At 42.9% G+C, this 24,010-nt stretch overlaps 1 protein-coding gene across 2 annotated transcripts in view; it reads right to left on the bottom strand.

Moving 5' to 3' along the window:
* Nucleotides 1-2,087: 2,087 nt before the first annotated feature.
* LOC308434457 (nuclear receptor ROR-alpha) overlaps nt 2,088-24,010 on the bottom strand; it is a 96,645-nt gene continuing 74,722 nt past the window's right edge. For both annotated transcript variants that reach the window (XM_080934734.1, XM_080934733.1), the window contains exons 5-10: nt 18,051-18,172; nt 16,424-16,556; nt 15,558-15,665; nt 14,282-14,392; nt 13,024-13,136; nt 2,088-11,335 (exon numbers count right to left, since the gene is read on the bottom strand). In XM_080934734.1, the coding sequence (XP_080790860.1) occupies nt 11,171-11,335; nt 13,024-13,136; nt 14,282-14,392; nt 15,558-15,665; nt 16,424-16,556; nt 18,051-18,172 (752 nt within the window). In that variant the 3' untranslated portion in view covers nt 2,088-11,170. The remainder of the gene's footprint in view (nt 11,336-13,023; nt 13,137-14,281; nt 14,393-15,557; nt 15,666-16,423; nt 16,557-18,050; nt 18,173-24,010) is intronic.

Here is a 24,010-nt window from a genome sequence, read left to right as displayed (position 1 = left end):
CATAAGGTGCTCTGAATGCAGGAACCCAGAAATAGCCCCGGAGCTAAGATGCTTGGTTTAGAAACTTGAGAAAATGTTGGTAGTAACAGTTTGCCTAAGTCTGGCTTTTCAGTAAGGTGATATTTTAAGTGAGTGCGTGTGGATCGTCCATCATGCAACACAGCATGTTTCCCTTTGTTCTGTATTACATGGGTCCTGGGCGGAACAAAAGGGGCCCCACAGTAATTGCTCATTGGAATGGTGATCTTTTCTGCGTGTGCCTAAATATCTCCGAGAAGTTGATTCCAACAGTTGATTTCACGTAGAGACTGAAACACTTCCCCTTGTCTTCTGGATACTGTGAGTAGTTCATTAGGACAGGTAGAGCATATTAGAGACTGCGGGGATGGAGCTAGCACAGCCTCAATGAATTAGGCCCCAGTGAAAATAATTTTGTCTTCTAAATGAAAAGTAATTAATAAAATAATTTATGAAAGTCACCTTAAGGTAGAAATGTGATCCCAGAGTTCCCTCAAGTGGACAGGAGCCTGTGGGTCTGAGAGGTGACTGTGTTTATGGGAATCAGTACTGGAACCAATTATTTCATTTTCCAAAGAGAGAGAAAGAAAACTCAGACTACAATTAAATTCAGAGATACAATTTAATTGTTTCTAACAGCAGAAGTCACTGATGCCAGAACAAAAGCAAATGTCTCCTCAGCCCAAAGCTGGAGTTAATCTGAGCATGAAGCCTCTGAACCTCCAGGGTGGGGGTGGGGCTGGCAGGGGGAGCTTTGGTGATTCTTCTGGGGTTCAGGAGGAATCTCTTAACAAAACACCCTCCTCTACAGTACTAGTAGGTACTAAATAATTGTCCATGTTTATGGACTGCAGTGTGATGTTTGGATAAAGGTGTTAGCATTGTCTATCATTTTGAAGTTTGCTCTTTTGTTGGTAATGATCAAGGCCTCTTAATTGTTTTGAAATGCAAACTGTTGTCAACCCTAGTTGCCCTACTGGATGCTGTAACACTAGCACAGCAGACCTTCCTAATCTAACTGTATTTGGGACCCAGTTTTTCATCCTTTCTATTCTTACTGTCGTTTCACTGTGACCTTAATAGCCGTTTTAGGACTGTGGCATTGCACCACTAGACCACGTCTTCAGACTTGTGTTCAAAAAGAGAAGATGCTAAGGTGTTAAACTGTACCCAGCACAGCAGGGGCCTCCCTGGCACCATGGCCTCAGCCATGTATTTTTCACAGGTCTGTTGGGAGAAACTGAGACCTTGGTCCCTGTGTACTTGAGCTGTGTGCACATTAGATTTCTACATTGGGAAGCTACTCAACTTCATTGAGGTCGGGGGAGCCTGGTAATCTAACCAGATACTAAAACATCCTTGTGAGGTTGTACTGGCTGGTCAGTGGCTGCTGCTTTTGCTTTCTTTCCTAGAGTTTATTTCTCACCTCAATTTGCTCTCCTTTCTGCCTTTCCTGTGTGATCATTATAAGGAGAAGTCTAAGAAATTCTTTTTATATTGCCATCTGAGCACTCTCCTGGAAACTGGAATTATTGTGTAAACAGAGGGAATTTAGGTATGGATTTGGATGAGGCCTAGAAGGGAGGTGACTGACTACAATCTGAACTTTTTAGCTCTCGTGTCCTGAGACAGCAGAAGGGAGGAGTTATAGGGCAGAGTTGTAGAATGGCACCATGAGCATGGTCTCTCTCTCTCTCTCTCTCTCTCTCTCTCTCTCTCTCTCTCTCTTTTTCTCTCTGCGTGTGTACTTAGGAAGAAAAAGATGGGGAATTATTTTCTTACATGAAGTCAAATTTCAGACCAATTCAGATATTTATGGAACATCTCTTGCTTATAAAAGATGCTTAGATAGTGCAGTGTCTCAACTCCTCAGGAATACACACACAACCACTTATACACATACATATATTTACACTCCATAAGAGTTTTTTTCTACATTATTCTAAAAATAATTCACATTAATTTTGTTGTACCATTAAAATGATGTGCTACTCAGATTAACCAGATGTTCAATTAGAAAAGTATACAATGCCACTTGGTAAGGAAGACATGGGAGGCAAATGTTCCATTAGAAGCTGAAGTTTTATTATAGGATAATAGCACACAAAGCACATCTAAAATTGATGTGTTCAATGCACTTTTAATAAAGGTACTGTAATGTTAAAGGTACAGTTTCTAAGTACAATATAACAACATCCATATTAGAATGAAAATTGGAGTATTTAAAAGACAACATTAAATCTCTTTTTTTTACAGCTTGTATTTACAAAATGAATCAAAATATTTTTTTCTTTAAATTCAGGATTGAACAAAATAAACAGCTGGGAATAAGCAATCTGCTACTGTAGAGAGAGGACTGAAAAGAAAACCCAATGTCAGTGAAAAGTGGGATGAGCCTCTAGTAAAGATCATTAGCAAAGTTTTAGGTCCATACTATGGTTTTAGGAATCCCATAAATGGTTTGCATTTCTAGTGTGACAGAAAAAGAGGCTTTACATCCTGTACACAAAAGAGACAGCATCTTATTTATAGGTTCAGCATTGCTGCTTCCAAACTTTCACGACTACTCACAGCAGGCCAGTCTTGTCACTTGTAGAGTTGTGTGACAATTGTGTGCTTGATCTTGGAGACCCACACACAGGCAGACTCAGCATTTCATGTCCTCTAGAAGGACAATGCGACTCTTAGACTTGGTTGTAATTGTTGGCTGTAAGATTCCGCATGCTTTATCAGTTTACCAAAACAGCCCTGGATTGGGGAGTGTTTTAGTTGTGGGCACACCTGTCATCTTAAACAGTTATCAAGTGTTGACATTTGCTGGCCATGTGCAAGTGCAAAGAGAGACAAATCACTGCCCCAGGGAACCATGGGATACTAAACTGTGAAAAACAATCAATCAATCAATCCATCCATCAATCAAACAAACAAAATGTTTCAATCTCTCTTCAAGCTAGACAGTTATGGAATGACATGATTGTATTACAAGAGTTCTCTCTAAATTGTAACAAATTCACGTTAAAAAGTCAATTGTTATCATCGGCTTTCATTAACCACCCGACTGCACTGATAATCAAGGGACTAGCAATAAAAATGGAAAAGGTCCAGCGTGGTGGGTAAGCAGTTGATGCATGGGATCCACTAATTGTGACTTAAGAAATTATCACCTTCAGTTACAAAAAGTGCAGTAAACAGAAACATTTGCTCTATGTTTATAAATTGCTCAAAAATCTTTGCTAAAGATCTTACAAATTCAGTAATATTACAGAACAATTCTAATCAATATTTAAGAAGGCTAATTACATCCTTAGTTAGATATTTGATGTACAACTTTAACAATGCCAATCAATCTTGGGGAAAGATGTCAGGAGTGTTTACTTAGCTCATTATTAAACAAGTTTTAAAACAAAGGTCCTCCACTCAGTTCACAGAACTGGTTGTCATATTAGAACCCAATGTATATGCTTATACATCTTGTGACTCAGATGACGTGAATGGCCTAGGGTCCTATCAATGTGTCATGAATATTCTACATAGTATCTGTACTAGGAGTTAGATGTATAGTCCAGTCAGGTGCCAATTACAGAGCTCCCAATAAGGGAGGAAAGGATTTCTCCACTAAACGAGATGGTTGCTTTGGGATCAAGGCCTGTCAAATTATTTTTTTAGATCAGAAGATGTGATGTAGAGCTGAGCAACACACTTAAATAAATGGTAACAGTGTTTCATGTCTTTATTTATGAACAAACTTACCCAACAGATGTCAAATATCCATACTAAGGAAGTAATTTTATCCTAATTAAATACACTCTAGAATAATTTATATAATGATATTATGTATTTAAAGAGAAAAGCGTGTCCCAAATCTAGCACTCTGATACAGTTGCCAGTTGGGTACAGGTAGATATATATATAGATATATATATATATGTATATATATACAAATATATAATTATACTCAGTGAAATTAACAAGACCCAAAGGTGGTTTTGTCTAGGAATAAAAGGGATATTTTTTTTTGTTGTTGTTCACAAAAGTAACTTATCTAGCACCACACATCAGAAAAACACAAAAATAGCACACTCTAGTTCTAAACAGCTATGTCTAAAATAGATTATATAGTAAAACCAGTATTACACAGCATATTGTGGATTTGATAAACAGATAAATATTTGCACTGAGTAGGCTGTTTATAATATAACATCTTCTTATCTATACAGAACTAAAGCCAGAAGTTAGCTGTATAGAGATGTGCAGAACAACATTAAATATTATGACTCAAAAGCAGGGCGAAGGTGAATCTGAAAGAAGAGTAGGAGAGAAAACATGTACAGGCCGTTACAAGTTCTTAAGTTAACAGTAAATAAGGAATCTGTTGCTTGAGTTGAAGAAAGCAGTAAACAAGAGATTGCATTTACATGCAGATGTCTAAAATTTGTAGTTTTTAAAGTCTATGCACAAAAGTCATTTGTTTTATTGCTTGACATTCAGTTATGGCTAGATTATTTAACCTATTATTTTTTTTTTTTTGTACTTTGGAAACAAGTATATTGTTAAAGGTGCCATAAAAAATGGACAACATTGAAAACGGTTTGTAAATAAACCACCCAACACTTCAGTTCTTTACAGATTAAAAGCCTTGTCTGGGGTTTGTCATAAGTTCAATATATTTAAACTGGGAAAATATGTTGTAGCTTGAAGCCTCCCATTGGCCCAAACATCCAATACAAAAACTTGTCTCCACAAAAGGAGCACGCAGACAATACAGGTACATTTAAAGAAGCAGCCAGCTAATGTCCTACTGTCTAAAACATTCACCACTGTTGTAGATGAGACTTCAAACCATGATGATTAAGCAGAGAACTGGGGATTCAGGAAGATGTGTACAGTACATACATAGTGTGTATGTGATAGTCATAGTCACTATATTGCTCAAGAACTATCTGCATTTACATATGCAATGTGTTCAGTGATTATCATCTTAGAAGTAGTTACTCCTCCACACAAGTCATAATGAATGAGAAAGGGATCATGCATGAACACTGGAGAGAAGCCTGTTGTTCTGGGAACAACATCATGACATGCACAGCCCATAATGCTAACAGCCAGCTGTCTGTCATTAGCTTCTAGAAGGACCAAAGAAAAAGCATAGGGCAGCTCATGTGGCAAAACACACTGGACATAAACAGAAAGCACAGATCTTTTCCAAACATTCATCTCCACTCTCCACACTAGACCCTGGGAAAAGGTGGTTTCTATTTGGATCAAATATTCAGTCACCCATTTACAAGTAAACAACTGACTGAATGGTGTTTATTGCTCTAAGTTCTGAGGGTGTGGTCGAGCATGCTCTGCCCCCATTCATAGTGGCTTCCTGGTATGAAGCCAGTCTTCCTGCTTGCTTAAAAAAAAGTATTTTGAGAGTCTGACAAACTGATCACATACAAGCATACATAGGTGCAAGGTGTGCGAGCACACACACACACACACACACACACACACACACACACACACACACACACACACGTCAGAAGTGCAGCCAGTTGCTTTTGAAGACATTGATTGCTGGCCTTCTCTGGGGAGGTCCCTGTCCTCAAAGCTGGTGGAAGAATTTCATGCTTTAGTGTTTAGGAAATAGCGTGAAGACCAGCATGACAGAGTGACAGTCACGCAGGATCTGGCTGTTGCAACTGCAATTCTGGGTACAGATCTGATCCACAGTGCAAGAGTGCTGTGGGGTTTGCACCACAACTTTATGAGTAAGCAGTAGCCCTGTGATGGTAGTAAAAATTTCTATCACATGTGCATGCGTATGTATGCACGGAAAAATAAAGGGGAGAAGGGAGATTTCTGTCACCTACACTCAAAACAAGGTAAGGTATCACTGTCACCTGGTGGACAGATTTCCTGCACCTTGAGTTCTCCTACCATAAGAAAAGCTATGTAATTCTGCCAAGAGTGTATTGTGGGGCAGGAGACTCAGAACCATTAGCTACACTGGGCTTCTCTGGCTTGTTAGAAAGCAGTATATGGGACTGTATGAACAGAGTTGTGGGTTCAGAGCTGTGACTCCCTTAAACGAAAGCTGGGCCATGGAAGGACCAATTAGTCTTTAAATGGCAGATCTCCCAGGAAAACAAACACACCCCACAAATCAAGAAAGCCAGGGATGCAGAACAGGACTTGGTTTGCAAAGTGGGAGCTTGGTTTGCCCCTGGAGGAGTTTTCTAGCTGAAGGACTCTGTTGTGGGTCACTGCACTATAGGTCTTCCTGCTGGGTCTAAAAATGTAAATTCACAACACAGGGAATGTGAAGTTGTATAAAGGTGTTTCACAGGGGCATTCTGACTGTCAGGGATCAGCGTATGGACTGCACTCTGATCCTCCGCTGGGCTCTCACTTCCTCATCCGTTCTCCACTCACACAGCCTTAGGAGGTAACCTGTTCTGAAACACAGGGATTTTGAACTCAACAAGATGACATGGGGAAGAATTCACACAGACAGACAGAAAGACAAGACAGACTTGACACTTCTCTACAGTTCGCTTGTGCCTTAGAGGGATACTGTTACCATCACTTGTTTTTAACAGCAAAGTCACAATTAGTCCCAGTCCACTGACCACCCTGTTTTAAGAGTTTTCGAAGTTCCCTGAGCACAGTGTTTCTGACTCTCAGCCCCAACCCCAGCCAACAGGGCTCTGTCCTTGACACCAAGATGGATTGTCATTCACAGTAAGTCAACTGTAAGGTGCTTAGTCTTTTTATTTACCCTTTTGTTTTCCACCAGTCAGCACAAAGAACTGTCAGAAAATAGCTTTTTATTATTATTATTATCATTTTAAAATAATAGCACTGGAAAGACGTGACTCGAACAATCGGTGTTTGAAACAGTGGCTTTAGGCTGATTATCTGGCTGCCTCTCAACAAGAACAAGTGATTCGATCGACATTCCGTAGCCAAACAACAAAAAAGGAAAATAAATCAAAAAAGAAAAAAAAAAAACCAAACAAAGAAACCAAAACAAACCCAACAACTGTACAAATATGTGTTTTTCCCTGAGGGGTCAAAGTACACCAGCAAGTGCTCTATGTACAGGTATTGCACTAGGTAAGAATTAAAAGACATGTGCAAAAAAGCAACGGAGAGACGCTTGCATCCTACCGAAACCTCCTCAGCAAGGCTTCTGCTAAGTTGCTTTGCATTTTGGAATGTCAGAACACAAACAGCCATCCCTTAGTCTAAAACTAAAAACACACACATCTACTATGGCACATTCAAGGAAATAAAAAGTTTTCCAAAGACAGGCAAATTCCATCAAGAAAATAATACAAAGTTTGTTTGTTTGTTTGTTTTTTTTAGAAAATTACATTACTTTCTTTCTTTGTTTCACATTACAAAATCTTTTTTTTTTCTTTACACAAATCACATTTTATTGCAGGAATATTTCTAGTGCCATCAAATATTTATAGAAGGGTTAAAAAAATAGAAGTCTCTCTAGAGTGGTCCAGACAAGGCTTTGTATAGAATAAATTTTTTTCTCCATCTTCTAGTTTTGACTTATGTATTTTGAATACATTTTCTTTTCCATTGACATGTAGTAGCCTAGAAGCGGTCTTACACACACACTTCATACACACAAAAGCCACACACACACACACACACACACACACAGAGGCAAACATGCTCCTTCCTCCCTTGACCCTCAGCCCACCCCCATCCACTCCCAGAGATCTGGTACCTACTGGCTAAAGAACAACCAAACTTAGAAGCAGTGTCTTTAAGTCATGTTTCCCTTAAGTTAGGAAGGGTAAATCAGGATGTTAAAGACTTTGGGGAAAAACAAAACATGATTTAACACAAATTAGAATACTGAGTGCTTTAAAAACAAAACAACCTAAACTCACAGCCTTAGCACAATGTGTGGTCTGTCCAAAAGGCGCTTTCAAATGCACTTTGGATTTCTGTGTGTCCAAGGCCAGTTTCTTAGGATGTTCCTGGATTGTTTGCATATCACAGAAACAACATTCAGAGTTTGTACAAAAACCTCATTTACCATCTTTAGACAAAAGTTTTTCGATAGCACTCTTGCCACTGAGCTGACAACACTATGGTTCAGTCCCCAGGAGACTGGGGAGCCTTTACCTTTAGGCGACTTTAATGACATGAACTATTAAGCCTCATGATTCTGTGCTATCAACCATCTTGTGGCACTACACAAGTGGTTGTCCCTATCAGGAAGAAAAATAAATTGCCAAAGTTTTACATCCTGTTCTGGACTCCTCGTGTCTCCCAACTTAGGTACATACCCTAATCCTCCATCCTCTGTTTCTCAGAGCACGCCGGGCTCTACAGTTCCGTCCCTACAGTGTTGGAGGACTTCCGCTCTGAAAGCCAACTTCCTGTTTTCTCTCAGCAACACCAGAAGCAGTCACACCGCGGCACAGTATGAAGATGAGAGTATCTTGAGTTTGTGTTTTTCATTAGGTACATACAGAATCCTTCCTGGGAAAATGAATTTCTCCAAAGTTCAACATCACGCTCTCTCTATCACCCCTAGAGACGCTCAGCCAGCTCTCCTTAGTCACACGTGGACACTGGAATTGGGTTTAGTTGCTCTTTAGTGCACTAGCACCTGAGGCTGGTCATATGCAGAAAGCTTTGGTTAAAATGAAGTTAATATACTTTACTAAATCTATCCCCAAATTTAGTGAATCTGAAGAACTAAACAAGAAAGGAAAAACAAAAACCAAACCCAAACCTCACACCATTCCCTCACACGGTAGAAACAACAGAAGGAAAAGGGCAAATAAATAACAAAACTGTACTCTCTTCAGAATATAAATACTATTAATCTTTAAAGGAACTATGTTTAAATAAAATTTTGATTTACCCCTTCTTGCCCAAATATAAATACTATATGCTGACTACTAACCTCTCTCCATATAAACACATAAACTTTTCTATGCTTATAAGAAATTTAAGTAAATATCACTCCCCTGTTTATGGTTAAACCCTTACTATGTTTTTATTTTTTTAATTAGATGTTATTTAGGCTTCCCACACACATTTCTGTAGAAATAATTTCTTCCCACTTTCCAAGTCCCTCAGTAAATAAGGCAGAAAGTCAGTGAAGTTACAACTGTGAAGGGCCCTGGGAAGCTGCCCTGGGAACCCATCAGACGGACAGCAGCAGGGACAGAAATGCTGGCCAAAGATGGTCCCTTTTTTCTCTACAGATACGGTCTTTGATGCCCAGACCAGTATCTTGTGACCAAAGCCATCTCCTAAATGCCTCCTAAATTCTCAAAAGAGCACTTTTTAAAGGACTTATTTACTTTTTATGTTTGTCTTTCACTCTGTGTATGAGTGTGCCCACCGAGGCCAGAAAGGGGCACAGACATCTTGGGGCTGGAGTGACAGGTCTTTGTGAGCTGTCTGAGCTGCCTGCTGGGCTCCAGGCTTTGGTCTTCTGATAGAGCAATAATCACTCTTGACCACTGAACCACCATCTCTCTAGTCCCAGGGCACTTGGTCTTAAAATATTCTTACCTATGAACGTAAGAAAGCTCTTTCCTCCTTCCACTGGGGATTACTTTAAAAAAAATGCAAAATGAATCAATACCAAAACACTTCTTACCTGAACACAAAAGCCAAACTACCTTCTATATGTTTAATAAATTATATCCACAGTTTTCTAGTGAGGACACACACACATCTGCAGCTGGCGCCACCTCCGCTCTGAAGGCAGATCTTAAACACAGGACCAGGCTCCATACTGTCTCCCGCCCTCGGCATCCACCATCTACCCAATACACAAAACAGCAGTCTAGAATCTGGGGCAGCCAGTCTAGTGTCAGTTCACCCTGAGGTGACTTCTTAGGGCTCCCGATGCCAAGAACACAAGACATTCAGTGAAAGCTTCATGTGGGGTGTGTGTTTGCACCACGTAGAATCCTTCTTCTAAATAAGAGCTAGAATCCAGTAAATATCCTGGCTGCTAATTTGAAAGCATCAGAACTGCACGCTGAGACTATGTCCCTGTGATTACTGCCTTGTGTTACACAAGCCTCTCCTCCTTCACCTCCCAAAGGTAGCATCTTAAAAACTTTAACACAATGCACACATGGTGTAAGCCCACAGCACCAGACGCTCCTTCAATTCTGGATGAAGCACAGATACACCCATTCTCAACGGCATGCAGAACAAAGTGTGACGGAGAATGCAGTTCTTTACTAAGTCCAAATTTAAGGTGGGAAAAAAAATTCAACATGTTGATTTCTGGATATGACCAGCCAGTCCGTCTTTTAAAAGTAATTGTTTTGTTTGTTTGTTTTGTTTTTGTAAACAGCAGCATAAATACCTCCCGACGTACCTTCCAAGCCTTCTCAGCTAAACTTGTGTTTCTGGTGTACATGCGACAGGGCAACAGTGAACACGCTAGCATTTAATTTAAAGGAAACAAAAGGTGCAAACGGAAAGTGCCTTATCAATTCAACGGGAAAAGCTACACCAGTCACTACATTTTATATTAATTAAAACAATATATAAACAATATCTCTGTAGCTATATATAGTCTTCATGCCCATTTACCCTGTGTACTATATTATAATGCTATTATTGCGAGCGCTGTGGAGCCCCTTCCCACACTATCCTGCTGACCAGCAATTATCGGTGAGAGAAACAAAAAAAATCTTCCTTCATGACACAGGAAAGCAAGCCGTGATGCTGCAACTCCCGCCATACACACCGGGGTCACCGATTGACGCTGAACTCGCTGTTACCCGTAAGAGTCTGTGGGCAGTGAGCTATGAGAAAAGGGGCTCCTCCAACTGTAGTTCCCTCCTCCTGTTAAATGCTGAGGTCAACCGCTCTAGAAGTTGAGACAGAAAAAGGGTCCGTATCTGTAGGCATAGTGGAAATCGTATGCATGAGCAAAACAAGTTCAGCTTTTATTGGTTTTGTTTCCCCTTTGTGCCTGAACCCCGATCACCACAAGATGTCTGTGCAGTGTGTTGGCGCTCCAGGGCTGTGCAGGGCCATTGAAAGTGTCTCAGTTAAATGTGTCTTCGTTGTTATTGTTTTATTTTCTTTTTTATTTTCTCTCTTACTTTCATGTTTGAACTCCAGATGCTCCTGAAGTGCCCCGGTGCTACATTTACCCATCGATTTGCATTGCTGGCTCAAATTCCGAAGTGAACAATTCCTTGTATAACGGAGGAAAATGGAGTCGCACAATGTCTGGGTATATTGCTTTAAATGCCATTAGCTTTTCTGTATGTCGTCCGCATAGGGCTCTTAACGTAGACACCTTGCATATTAGCTGTAAGCAGGAGAAAGGACAGGATGTCAGAGGAGGGCAGTCATGAGAGTGGAAACCAAGAATTGGGGTGACCTCCGCAACACTGCTTGTCATGGGGAGACACACTTGATGCTGCCTAGGCTTACGGTGGGGGCAGGATGAATGGCAATCCTGTGTTAGGATGCTTGGAAGAGGCCAAATGCATTTAGAATACTTTAACCCAAGGAGGAATTCTTGCTTCTCCTTCTCCCCAGTGCTAGAGCCCAGATGAGGTTTTGGACTCCTCTCTGTCCCAGGGTGCACCATCTGGAGCCTCACTGGCTACCTCTGTGTGAAAGGAAGGAGTCTGCTGATGGGGAAGTAGGTGAGTGGCCGTGGCAAACCTGGCTCCCCCCCCCTCTCTGTGTGTGTGTGTGTGTATATAAGTCAGAGGGCAACTTGGCAACTTTTGGGGGTCAGTTCTCACTTGCCACCCTGTGGGTTCTGGGGGTCAAACTCAGATAATCTCACTAGTGCTTTGAGCCTCTTTAGCCGTCTCACTGACTGTACGAGTAAATTCTACGGCAAGCCACCCAGGGTCTCAGCAGATGAGAACCTAGCAGCTGAAGATAGCAGCAGGGACCTGCAAAGCTTATACATTTTGCTGCACAACACAAAGGCAGGCTGTGGTGGTCCCAGCTCAGTCTCTGCCTCTAGGAAATGTCTTCAATAGATCCTGCCTGCATCAGACCTCTCTAGAATAATAGCCCTCATTGGGGCCTCAGACTTGGACCTTCTATTTCTCTCTTGCTCACTGATAAGGTACAAAATCAAAACCACATCCAGTTTCTCTACTATAACCTCCCTAAACTGTCAGCAAACAAACAAATAAACAAATAAAACCCAGAAACGATCAGGCAGGAAACCTAAGCCCCAAACATCTCCAATCACCTTTTTGTACAATAAAATATGCCAAACAGGCAAAGAATGGAAAGAACTGCCTTTATCCACACCAGAAGCAACCACACTGAAAGATCTAGCATAAGTTTTAGCTGCAAAAGAGAATTAGCCACGAGAAGCATTGTGGTTTTGATACGGCACAGAGATAGGAAACTGATAAAATACAAAAAGCAATGCATTCCTGTTAACTAACAAATTTAAGAGAACCAATATTAGAATATTTGGTTATCTTATAGTCCTGTTTAAAGTCTTCCTTCTGTGTGTGTATGTGTGTGTGAGAGAGAGAGAGAGAGAGAGAGAGAGAGAGAGAGAGAGAGAGAGAGAGAGAGAGAGAGAGAGAGAGAGAGAGAGAGAGATTTTTGGGGGGAGGGGTGGGCTGGAGAAATGGCTTAGCAATTAAGAGGATATACTGCTCCTACAGAGGACCAGAGTTCAGTTCCCAGTTCACAACTACCTATAGTCATATAGTTAATTCCAGAGGACCTGGCGCCCTCTTCTGGTCTCTGTGAGTACTTGCATGTAAATGCACCCCTCATACACACATAATTAACGTAGTGATGTTTACCCAGACTACTGTATTACTGCAGCAAACTTTGTGATCAGTTATATTGAGTAGAGTCTAACTTGGCTAATGAGTTTTTGCTCAACAGAATTTTCTGACTTAGCCCATGCCATGCTGATACTTTCTTTGACTCATAAAGATGGGCATAAGCAAGATTTGCACCAGAGGATAGTTCTGGCCAGGCCAACTAGGCGCCTCTGAATCTTACCTTTGTTAGAATCCCGTCTTCTCGGTGGTTCTTCTGAAGGACATGTTGAAGGGCTAGCTGAATTTTCTGTTGCAGTTTTTCTATTTTTACCTTTTCCTGAAGCCACGAGCGATCTAAACATGGAAAAATGAGACTGAGTACATTCCTCCAACACAACGTCAGACCCATGTTCTTCTTGACCACGATGTCCTTTACTGTGCTCCAGTGTGTGCTTAAAGACTCAGAGGTCAGTTCCACTCTGGATGCAAAGGCAATCTCTGACATATACACCAGGGTGCAAAAGCTTCTCACTCCCACTGTGCTGAGCGTGGGGACTTCTCTAAAGGACAGACAATCGCAGGGCTGAACCCGAGGACTGCAAGTGAGCCTGCACTGCCTCTCCATCCCCAAGCCTCCCTGACAATTCTGCTTCTGCAGGTGCTACCTGCCGGTCCCATTAGCCTTCCTGGAAATGCAGTCGCTGTTTAATCTAGGGCATCTCAGACTGTCAATAGGCCCTCAGATGATTTAGGAGTGTCTTTGCCAGAGAATCCCAAGTGAAGGGCTGCTCCCCAAATAGGCTGACTGGAGATAGGAGTTGTGGATGGCAGTGCTTACAAAGGCCCGTCGTCTTGGAGACCGGCATCAAGTAGGGCAGCCCTATTTTACAAACTCCTTTGTCCTGGTATGTGGAATTAGTGCCAGGTACAGTTTTATTAAGCTATTACTTCTTAATATTTTTATCCACCTATCATGAGTCTCCTTCTCTCTGTGTCTCTGTCTTTCTCTGTGTTTGAGAGGGCAATGCATGTATACATATATGTTTGTAGAGGCCAGAGGAGGATGTCAGGTGTCTTGATTTATCACTCTCCACCTATTCCCTTGAGACAGGTCTCTCACTGAACTTTGACCTGGGCTGGCAGCCAGCAGATCCCACTGGTCTTCCAGTCACCTTCCCCGAGCCAAGGCTTAACTTTACTAACATGTGTGGTTGTGCCCAATGGCTTCCCCTTTTCCCTTTTTTTAAAAATGTGGATGCCGAGATCCTCATGTTTGTATAGCAAGAACTCTTGCCTATTGAGCCATCTCTTCAGTCCTGTAAGGTCTTTGGAGAAGACTTGTGTAGGGAGGGTATTCTTTGAAAAACTTTAAATTTAATAAGGGTGGCAGCTGCTCTTGGGAGCTCCTCAGATATCATATAACACATAAAGTCCTGTGCCTCCTAAAAACACTGTGCACCAGGGCGAGTAAGAAACAGCTCTTCTTCTGATTTTCTTACCTGCTGACATCAGTACAAATGCAGAAAATAATGCAATTTCGTCTTCGGTCAGGTGCATAGAACACAAACTCTTCCCGAATTCAAACACAAAGCTAATGAAGTCTTCACAACCTATGATTAAATGGAGGGAGTTTAGGATGGCGGTGGTTACTCCAGGGAAGAATGAGGAGACAGGAAGTTGGAGGTAAGCTGGGAGAGAAATCAGCTCAGCCAACATTACCCATCACCACAAAGTATTGTCACCATTACCAGCACTGTCAGCTGTACATCGGGACCCCCCCCCACCCCATCATGTGATTCCTAGGCAGATAATTGCTTGAACAACTATCTTAAGAGTTTCCTCGGGTTTTCAGACAGTGCTGTGAGGGGCATACTGTTAACATTCCCATCTTAGGGCTGAGGAAATGAAAACTTAACAGAGATAAGTAATGTACCTATGGTCACAACTTGACATTCAAAGCCAGGCTGTCTGACTTGAGAAGCCTCATTTTGAACGAACAGGATCTAATGGTAACTGGCAATGCCCTCTTGGCTAGGATCCATGCTGCTGGTGTAATTATTGTAACTGTTCACCAAATTGAAACAGACTGTGGAAGTCCTTTAACAATTTAATCCACGTAAGTCTCGTTATGATTTGTGTCTGTTGTATCTTGGTTAATAATTGTAGTTGGCTGTGGGCTGTGCTGCTCTGGGCTAGATAAACCTCCTGTCTCTCACATTTCAAACCAGCCATTTAACATTTCCTGGGTTCTCTTAGTTTCTCCTTAATGGCAATATTCTGAACATTTAAATTGTAGAAAGCCAAAACTACTTATTTTATGATGCACACGCCATAGTTTTCTTTAGCTCTACTGGACTTTTTCGATGTTTACATTTTCTTTTCATAAATGGCTATTGTATGAGGTCACGGATGGTGGGCTTTTACATCTTAGCTTCATTTTACATATGAGACATATTCTCTCCATTTTTTTTTGAACACTGTGATTATAAAAAATCTGCTTTATTTGAAGTTGCCAGGGTGACTGAAAGGCCATGCAGTAACTCACTCAAAGGCCACCTTATAACTAAACTTGAGCTTGCATATGATGTAGACAAAGATATTTGCTGCATGCTGGTGTTTTTATAGCAAATGTCTACTATATACAGTAAAATAAATGTTTTACCCTCTAACTTTTGTTCCATATAACCCGTTTCCATTGTGTACCAAGAGGTTCCGACCAGACATATGCTTGCACATAGCCCCCGCTTAAGAGACAAAAGTGTAAGATTTCCTTACCTAAGGATTTGAAGACATCAGGGCTGGCATACTTCCCATCAAAGTACACGGTATTGTTCTGAGAGTCAAAGGCACGGCACATCCTAATAAACACCACCTCCAGAGAGCCTGCGTGGAAGAAGGATTGTTTAGCACCATCCACAGATTTCAGTTCCTTCCTGAGGTACTGACAGGCCATCCTGGGATGGCACAGCGCTGTGTGCAGGGTAAGGCCCGTGTTCTTAGCCACACTGGCCCTCTGTCCAAGGGGACAGAAGAACTGAAGACTGATTCACATTGCAGAGGGTAACACTTATGCATACTTATTTCAACAATCCAGCCCAGGAATGACTCTTTGAACCCATAAGCATCTTTCCAGCAGCTCAGCACTAGGGTCGGAAGGGGGACAGTAAGATTTTGGATGCAAACATTCCCTAGGATAGCCTTATGAATAGGAAAATGCAAGGAATGCTTTCCGAACGTATCTTTAAAAATTTGTGTACACACACCCCCATAAGTAACTAGTGTTTTGCCTGCATGTATGCGTGTGCCGTGTACATGCCTGGTGACTATGGAGGTCAGAAAGGAACACTGGACCCCCTGGAACTGGACTTATTTATGACTGGGTTTGCATGTGTGCACCAGGAATTGAACCTGGGACCCCTGAAAGAGCAGCCAAGTACTCTAACCGTAGAACCAACTCCTCAGCACCCCCTAAACACATCTTTAAAATACTTTTATAAAAAGGGTCCAATTTGTGCTAAGCATGCCCTGAGCTATTACTGCTGAAGAAAACGCCTTCGACATCTTCCTTAGCAAGCACTTCTTTAACAAGCAGGTGGGGAACGGCGAGGAGCGGCATTATGATTCACTTGCAGCACGCATACCTGCTTTTAGAAGCACAATCTGATCATTTTGACACAGCTCCATGAATCCATCAATGCGTTTGGCAAACTCCACCACATACTGGATGGCTTCCGTAATCTTGATGGCACACAACTGCCACATCACCTCTCTCTGCTGTGAACGAGGGAGAATTAACATGAGACTAGCTAGGGCCCCCAGTGCAGCCAGCCTCAGGCTTGCTTCCCAGGTTGCAAAAAGCTTTCTTTGGAAATGGGTTAAAAAAAGATTATAGGATTAAAAAAAAAATCGGCTCTGTTACTTGGGTTATAAAAGTCTGCTTCCTCATCCTTTCTGCCCACTGAGATTCCCACCTTACAGGCCGTGGAATGGGCGAACCAGCAGCTAAATACAAGCCAGGAGAGCAATATAATGACCCCTGTAGCTGTGGGCTCCACGGTAAAGCAGGATCCTTTTTATGCAGTTAATTTATTTTAGGGAGTTTACCTGTGCTCTCCTTGGGGTGGAGGGAAGAAAAGGAGTGACAACTGTGTTTTATTGGTCTATACCTACTGAGCCAGATGCTTGATGGTATCTCTGTTTCATATATTATACAAATGTCTTCTATTCAGAAATGACATCAAGACTCCGAGGTGTCGCAGCTAGTAGGTGTAAGAGGAGCTGAGGCCGGAGGCTTCTCAGGGCTTGCCAGCTTTCCACATTGCTGGCTCTCCTCTGTGGCTCGATGATGAGGCCACTTGGCATTGAGAGGCAGACTAAGTGGGCTGTTGCCGTCCCCCCTCCCGCTCACCACAGTGTCCTGGAGCGTTCTGTTTCGCCCCTCCGCTCTCCTGCTATACGCTGTTGTTTAAGGTTGGTTTGAGCTTCTTTCTAATGATACGAGGGGATCAAACCCTGGAACCAAGTCTCGTGAGGCCACGGGGTGTGGATGCTCTCACTGTGTGGTCATAGCCAAAGGGTGCCAGCTTTTCTCATTTCACAGTAAAGGGAAGGACTCGCCTCAGTCAATTCCATGGTCCTCCTACAATCACTGGAGAAAGCCTCTACAGCTTCTCAGAGCACCACTGCCCTACCTTCAGCTTAGCCTCCGCTTTCATGGTCCCGTTGGTCATTATAGTGGTAAAAGCAAGTAGGGTCACCACCAGTCAGGCTCAGTTTTGGTTCTGAGCAGTTATAGATCTTCCACACCTCGGTCTCCTTCTTTACTAAAGTTTTTATTTTTAATGCATGCGTGTGTGTGTGTGTGTGTGTGTGTGTGTGTGTGTGTGTGTGTGTGCGTGCGCACGTGCATGCACACACTTGATGTAGGTCTTGGGAATTGAACTCAGAACCTCTGGTGAGCCATCTATCTCTCCAGCCCCATTTTTGTCCACAGTCTCTAACCAACCATTTGTTAATCTAGAAGCGTGCAGCGTAGGGCTGGGAGTACTTTCACTTAGAAGGACTTAGGAAACACAGTAAACTTTCACCCTGTAGCATCTCAGGAAGACGACAACGCCTTGGGCACACATGGAAGTAAGGTCCTGATGAGAGACTTGAGCTCTGGCGCAGGACAGCCGGCCTTGGTCTGTTTGGACTCTTAAAAGAATGCCTTCCCCCAACACCCTCTCCATGTGGCCACAGTGGGAGGAGAAAGTCCTCCGACTCTACCTTGTTCTGGTAGTTCTCAATCTCCTCCTGCAGGAAGGTCTGCCACGTTATCTGTTGGAGCTCTTCCCGCAAGTATTGGCAGGTTTCCAGGTGGGATTTGGATATGTTCTGTGCAAGGTGTTCTGAGGAGAGAACGGGAGGTCACAGCCATGAACAGCTGCTTTAGGAACCAGTAACACGTCTGCTTGTGTCGTCCACCTTAAACAGCAACTCACTCACGCCATGTGCTGCCAGTTGGTTTCCTCTGTGTAGCTAAGGAAGGCAGACCGCTTCTGTGTTGGGCCCCAGGGAATGGAGGAGAGGGGCTTTGCAAAGCCACCAAGACTTCATGAAGCATGGTGGACTGGACACTTGACGGCCTTGACCTTGTCATAGGCTTTCTACCAGTGTCCAGAGACAAACATAGTTCAGGTAGGAAATAAAACAATCAACAGCCTCTTGGCTTTTTATGCTACCCTGACAAAAGTGGCTCTTGGGAAGTCAGAAAATTATGTAAGTGTGTGTGTGTGTACCTTTTTATTTTTGCATGTGTGTATATGTATGTCATGTCTTCCTCAACTGCTCTCCTTGCTTCCCCCCAACCCCAAGGCTGGGTCTTTCACTAAATCTGGAGCTCTTTGATTCAGCTAAACTGGCTGGCAGTGAGCCCCTGAGTCTGCCTCTTCCTCCCTCTCCAGAGGCTGTGTTTACACCACGCCCAATTTTATTGCTTTTGTTTTTGTTTTTAAATGCACGGATTCTTAGGTCTTCATGCTGTAATGGAAGCACTTTATTGATCGGAACTGCTCCCAGCCCAGAAAATGCTATCCTTTAATAATGACAACCAACTCTTGCCTTTGCTTCTGTAACGAGCTTTGGGACACACACTGCTAAGTATGAATGGATTATGTACTACTTGGGCAAAGAAAGAGAAACCCTGGACTGAGACTATCTGGGAGTGTCTTTGCCTTGCTACTTTTGAGATATATGGCCTTGGTAAAACAAAGAAACAGCACTTGTTCATAGGACAGCTGTGAGAATCAGAGGAATCACATGTAGGACAGGAAGTGTCCCAAACTGATGCTGTATAATTGTTATACCATGTATAAGGGCTTTGATGATACTATGCCTATGCCAATGATGTCTCTAGAATTGGTCATCCGTGGTCATGTGTGGACATACAGAAAAGATAATTCAAGATATCAGAAAGTCAAATGTGAGGCACATCACTCACAAGATAAAGACCGTGATCGGGAGAGGTCAGGATTGGCTAGATAAAACTGGAGAATGTTTCTTAGAATATGAGGGAGACCATGTTGGACCCCAAGAGATGGGTAGGGTTGGCAGGAGGGGTCAGTTGTGTTGGGAGGGGATGAGTTCTCTATGAAAGGGGCAGCAGATGAAGGAACACATGTGGCACTTGTAAGGGGCATACAGATGTGATAGGGTGACAGGGTTCAAGCACACACAGCTAGCTAGGGTATGACATAACATTAGGACTAAGCAGAACCCTGGCAAGAAAGCTGAGGTACTGAAGATTGCATATGGGGACAGGACAGGCAGTTTTGTGCTTGGGACCCAGAAGGGCTGGAGTAGAAAGAGGTGGATGGCTGATAAAATGTCAGTAGAGTTTGCACGTGAAGTGGGATGTCAATCAGTGTCGGGCAGAAGATGGCTCGAGGAATATTTAAAAAGCTGGACATGATATTACATGTCTATAACTTTAGACATAGGAGGATGGACATGTATGTGAGGCCAGCCTGATACACACAGAATGTTCTAGGATAGCAGGCAAAAATCCTGTCTCCAAAACACGTATTGGAAAGAACAGATGGGAGTTTACAGACTTCAGATCATACCGAAAAATGACCGTGTTCCCAAGGTTTTGAGTCCACGGCAGGCAAACCGAGTAGGATGGCACGGAACTCGGATGGCACGGAACGCAAGGTTGACGACAATAGCAACAGAGCCTGCTTGTTTATAAACACGCCCCAGCTCCCGTCAGACAGAAGGAGCCATGTATTTGTGTGAAAACAGCAAGCTCACCTAAATGCAATCTGAAACTGGAGTCTCCTTGGAGACACAGAAACATAATAAACCCTAACAGCCCTGTCTGGCAACACACAGGTAACAGAACAGCCTGTATAAATAGTATTAAAAACAAGAAATTGAATGTAAACAAAAGAAAGCACTTCAAGGAGACAGAGCTGAGGAGAAGCAGGGAGACCTGCTCATTAAGATACAAAGAATGGGTGTTGGAAAGCAGAAAATTAGTGCTCAGAGAAAGAGTTCTTGCTATGGAGGACACTGTCTAGATTATAAACCAAGACTTGCATATTTAAAAAATGAGGCCCGGGAGGTGCTATAGGGCTCACACGTTGTTCCTCTTTGTGTCTTTTCCAGTTAATGATCAACATCTTGTTTCAACTGATCCTAACAAAAGTTACTGGGAGCCAAGTATGGTGCTACATGCCCTGTAATCTCAGGGCTTGGGAGACGGAGACAGGAGGATTGCCACGAGTTCAAGACCAGCCTAAGTGACATAGTGAGTTTCAGGGGTACTGATTGAAGTTTTAGTCTTAAATTTTATTCAGGGCTGACTGAGAATGTTGCTCAGAGTCAGAGTGCTTGTTTGCCATGCTCAAGACCCTAGGTTCGATTCCTAGCACTGCAAAAATGGTTCGTGGATGCCTGGACCTATGTGAGTCTTTCACGGCAGCCAATAGCAAGAGGCAGTGACTAATGCAGTTCACAGAGTGGGTCAGCAGGGGGCAGCAGCTACACGTGACCAGCTGTTCATAACAGGTCTAGTAAGGCTAATATATATTTTTAATACCCTCCACTCGTTCCAAATGTCCCTTTCAGCAAAGGGGAGTATAACCAGATCACATAAAATCTCCGAAGTTAGTGTGGCTCCCAGGCTGGGTGAGGTGCTAAATCCTAGGACTTAGGAGACAAGCTTTCTGGGTGAAGCTCCGCGGCTTAGTTAATTTTCTTGCTTTGCGACACAGTGAGTCTGTCTCCCTCCTCAGTCCTGACAGTTTCGGTGCTGTCACGGTATCACATGTGACTATGGGTAGACTCAACGCAAAGCTGTAAGCTTACTTGAGGGTGGGGGGAGAAAAAATCTCAAATTTTCACTTTAATTGTGCTGTGAGTTACAATCTTTATTAAACACTTCAGATGCGAAGTCCTGACTTCTAAGATTTTTCTCTCAGACCTCAGGGTAGGACAGAACTTTTGGTATCATCTGGGCTAAATGCATCTTGTTTTTATAGAGAGCATCGATAATTAACATTTACACCGTGGTTGCTGTGTGGCAGAATAAACATCTTCAGAGGGGGAAGGGGGGGCACCCGAGGGAACATTGTTACCGAGGCAGAGCTCTGATGCAAATATCTGGCTTCAGAGTTTGTGCAAACCTTTATAGACATGTGAATGCACAAGAAGGATACTTGGCAGCTTGTAGGCTGTGTGACTCAGTGGGTTGTGAGACCAACTGTGAAGCTCCACCACCCGCATAAACCAGCTTCTTGTCTCACTGCGCCTAGTTCACCCACCATCTCTTGCACAAGGCACTAGCTAAGAGTTGCTGTAAGAAACCCAGTTAGCACTTTTTATAAAACACTCCTTGGTTGTTTATCTGGGATGCGTGACTCAGGCACCAACTGAATGTCAAGGGCAAGGTTTCCTAGTCAAGGATGAAGGCCTGTGCTGCCCAAAATTCTGGGGTATGTAGAATTGTTGGAAGATGGGATTGGGCTGGGGATATGTTCATGTAGAGCTTACTCTCCTACTGTGCAATTTCACTTGCTTACATTTTGATGACAAAGTTTAGCCTCCAAGAAGGTCAGGATGCCCAGAGGGTCCTCACCCTCTCAGAGGAGAAGGTGGAGGAGGGGCTGAGTGAGGGGTGGACGGGAAAGGGGGCAGCAATCGGGATGTAAAATGAATAACCAGCTAACTAAATAATTAAATAATAAGTAAGAGAAGAGACCACAGACATAGCTGTGCAAAAACATCTCACAGAATAGAAGGCAGCTTTGAAGAAGGTCCGGCCAGTCTTAGGACATTTTATGCCACATTCTTGAACCACCCTGACACACAAATGGGTTAAAAAATACCCCCTTTCAGAATAATTCTAATTTTGTTTCTAGCTTGGTTCTATTTGAGTCACTTCGTCCCAGAGGATGCTATAACCCGTAACTCCCAGACCCAGTGAGAGGTGACCAGTACAGGTGTCCGCAGACTCGAGGGCACCAGCTTGGTCCTTTATAGCCCTGTTCTGGTATTTGTGCACTTTTAGCCAAAATACCAAGTGCTGAGGTAAGGCTTTGACTCAGTTCTGTGGCTCTGTTTGAGCTCTGACAAGCTGGCAGCCAAACACACAGGCTCACTGTCACCACGGTGGAGAGGCAGCAGGCATGGGTGAGTCAGGTCACTCTGCGTGGGAACATGTCAGCTTTCAGTCAAACCCCTTTTCATTTTTGAAAATTTAATTTTCATTACAGTCCTGCTTCAGGTTCAGCCAACCAAGATTCCATGGCCAAAAAAAAAAAAAAAAAAAAAAAGAAAGAAAAAAAAAAGTGGGGTGGGGGTTGTTCTAGTTCAGGGGGAAAAAAAAATCAAACCTACCTCTGCTCAGCATGACTTCTAGCTCAGAGGTTTCTCTGCTAATCAAAAGAGCGGCGGAGCACCTTTAGTGCTGTGCCGTGGTCAAAGAGCAGGCTTAAAATGCCCCAGCTCCCGAGGATTTAAATTTAGATCCATAAAGAGATGATTGTGGAAAAACTGTCAAGAACGTTCGATTTGTTCTATTTGGAGATTTTTGGACTGGAAATATAAATTTTCACTTAAAAAAAAAAAAAAAGGATGTTTTATGCGGTACAGAGGTGGAGGTGCCATCTAAAGAATGCAGCCTTTATGGTTGTGAACCGAGGCTTTCTGCGCTCGTCAGGACCCACAGGTTCCTTACCACCTCAGGTCCCCATCGAAGCTCACTGGTCTCTGTAGCAGCTAATTGAAATCTCCCAACGGAGGATAATAACCCCATGTGCAGAATCACTGGAAACAGCAGATCATTTGAAAACTGTAAAGGGGCTTATCAAAGATTTTCTAATAATAGTGCCATATTTAAAACATTAAGTATAGAGGGGGTGTCAGCATAACGCACAAGAAGGGAAGCATTTCCATTGTCTGTGCTGTCAGTGTTTCTAGGCCATCGTCCCCCCAGAAGCGGCCATGCCCTGACAACAGGAAAACAGAGGTGTTTACATCTTTGTGGTTTTTTTTGTTTCTTTTGGTTTGTTTTGACCTTTTTCTCTTCTTCCTTTTGGCCAAGTATGAAATCTCGCCCCTTTTGCCACCAGTGGGCATCTTTAAAACATTCTGACAAGTTCACAGGAAGTCACCTCAGACATCTACAATTCACCTCAGTGCAGCAAAGCTTCGTTACTCGAGGGACGATGGGAATGGGAAGGGTCATCCCTCAAGGGTACCAGCTGGTTACTGGTGTTCACAAATATCGGCTCAACGTAATAGAAAACAATCAACTCCCTCACAAAGAGCTGCTAAGCTGATTTTTCGGGGAAGTGCTCAAGTTTAGCCGGGTAGGACCGGAACTGAGAGAATGTGCAACCAGTGCACGCACAGCTGGGGTGCATGCACAGCTGGGGTGCACGCACAGCTGGAGTCGGAAGGGAACAAACTGTCCTGTGGGCTCCACAGCAGGGTGGCTCAGATAATGGCAATACGCTGTCCCTTTGAAAACGCTGGATGGGAGGCATCTGAATGTTCACTGTAAGCCAGTTCTAAGTATGGGATGTGATGGATATTCTAAATGCCCTTAGCTGATTATGACGCCGTGTGTGACTATTGAAATGGCACGTGTCCCTCATGGTTTATACACAGATGTCAAGTGTCAACTAAACATTTTTTAAATGTTATTGACCAATTTAAAGACTTTAAAATTACAAAACTAT

Source organism: Micromys minutus (genome assembly GCF_963924665.1).
Source record: "Micromys minutus genome assembly, chromosome: 21".
NCBI lineage: Eukaryota > Metazoa > Chordata > Mammalia > Rodentia > Muridae > Micromys > Micromys minutus.
The sequence above is the reverse complement of the archived record's forward strand: the minus strand, read 5'-3'. Positions and strand labels throughout refer to the sequence as shown.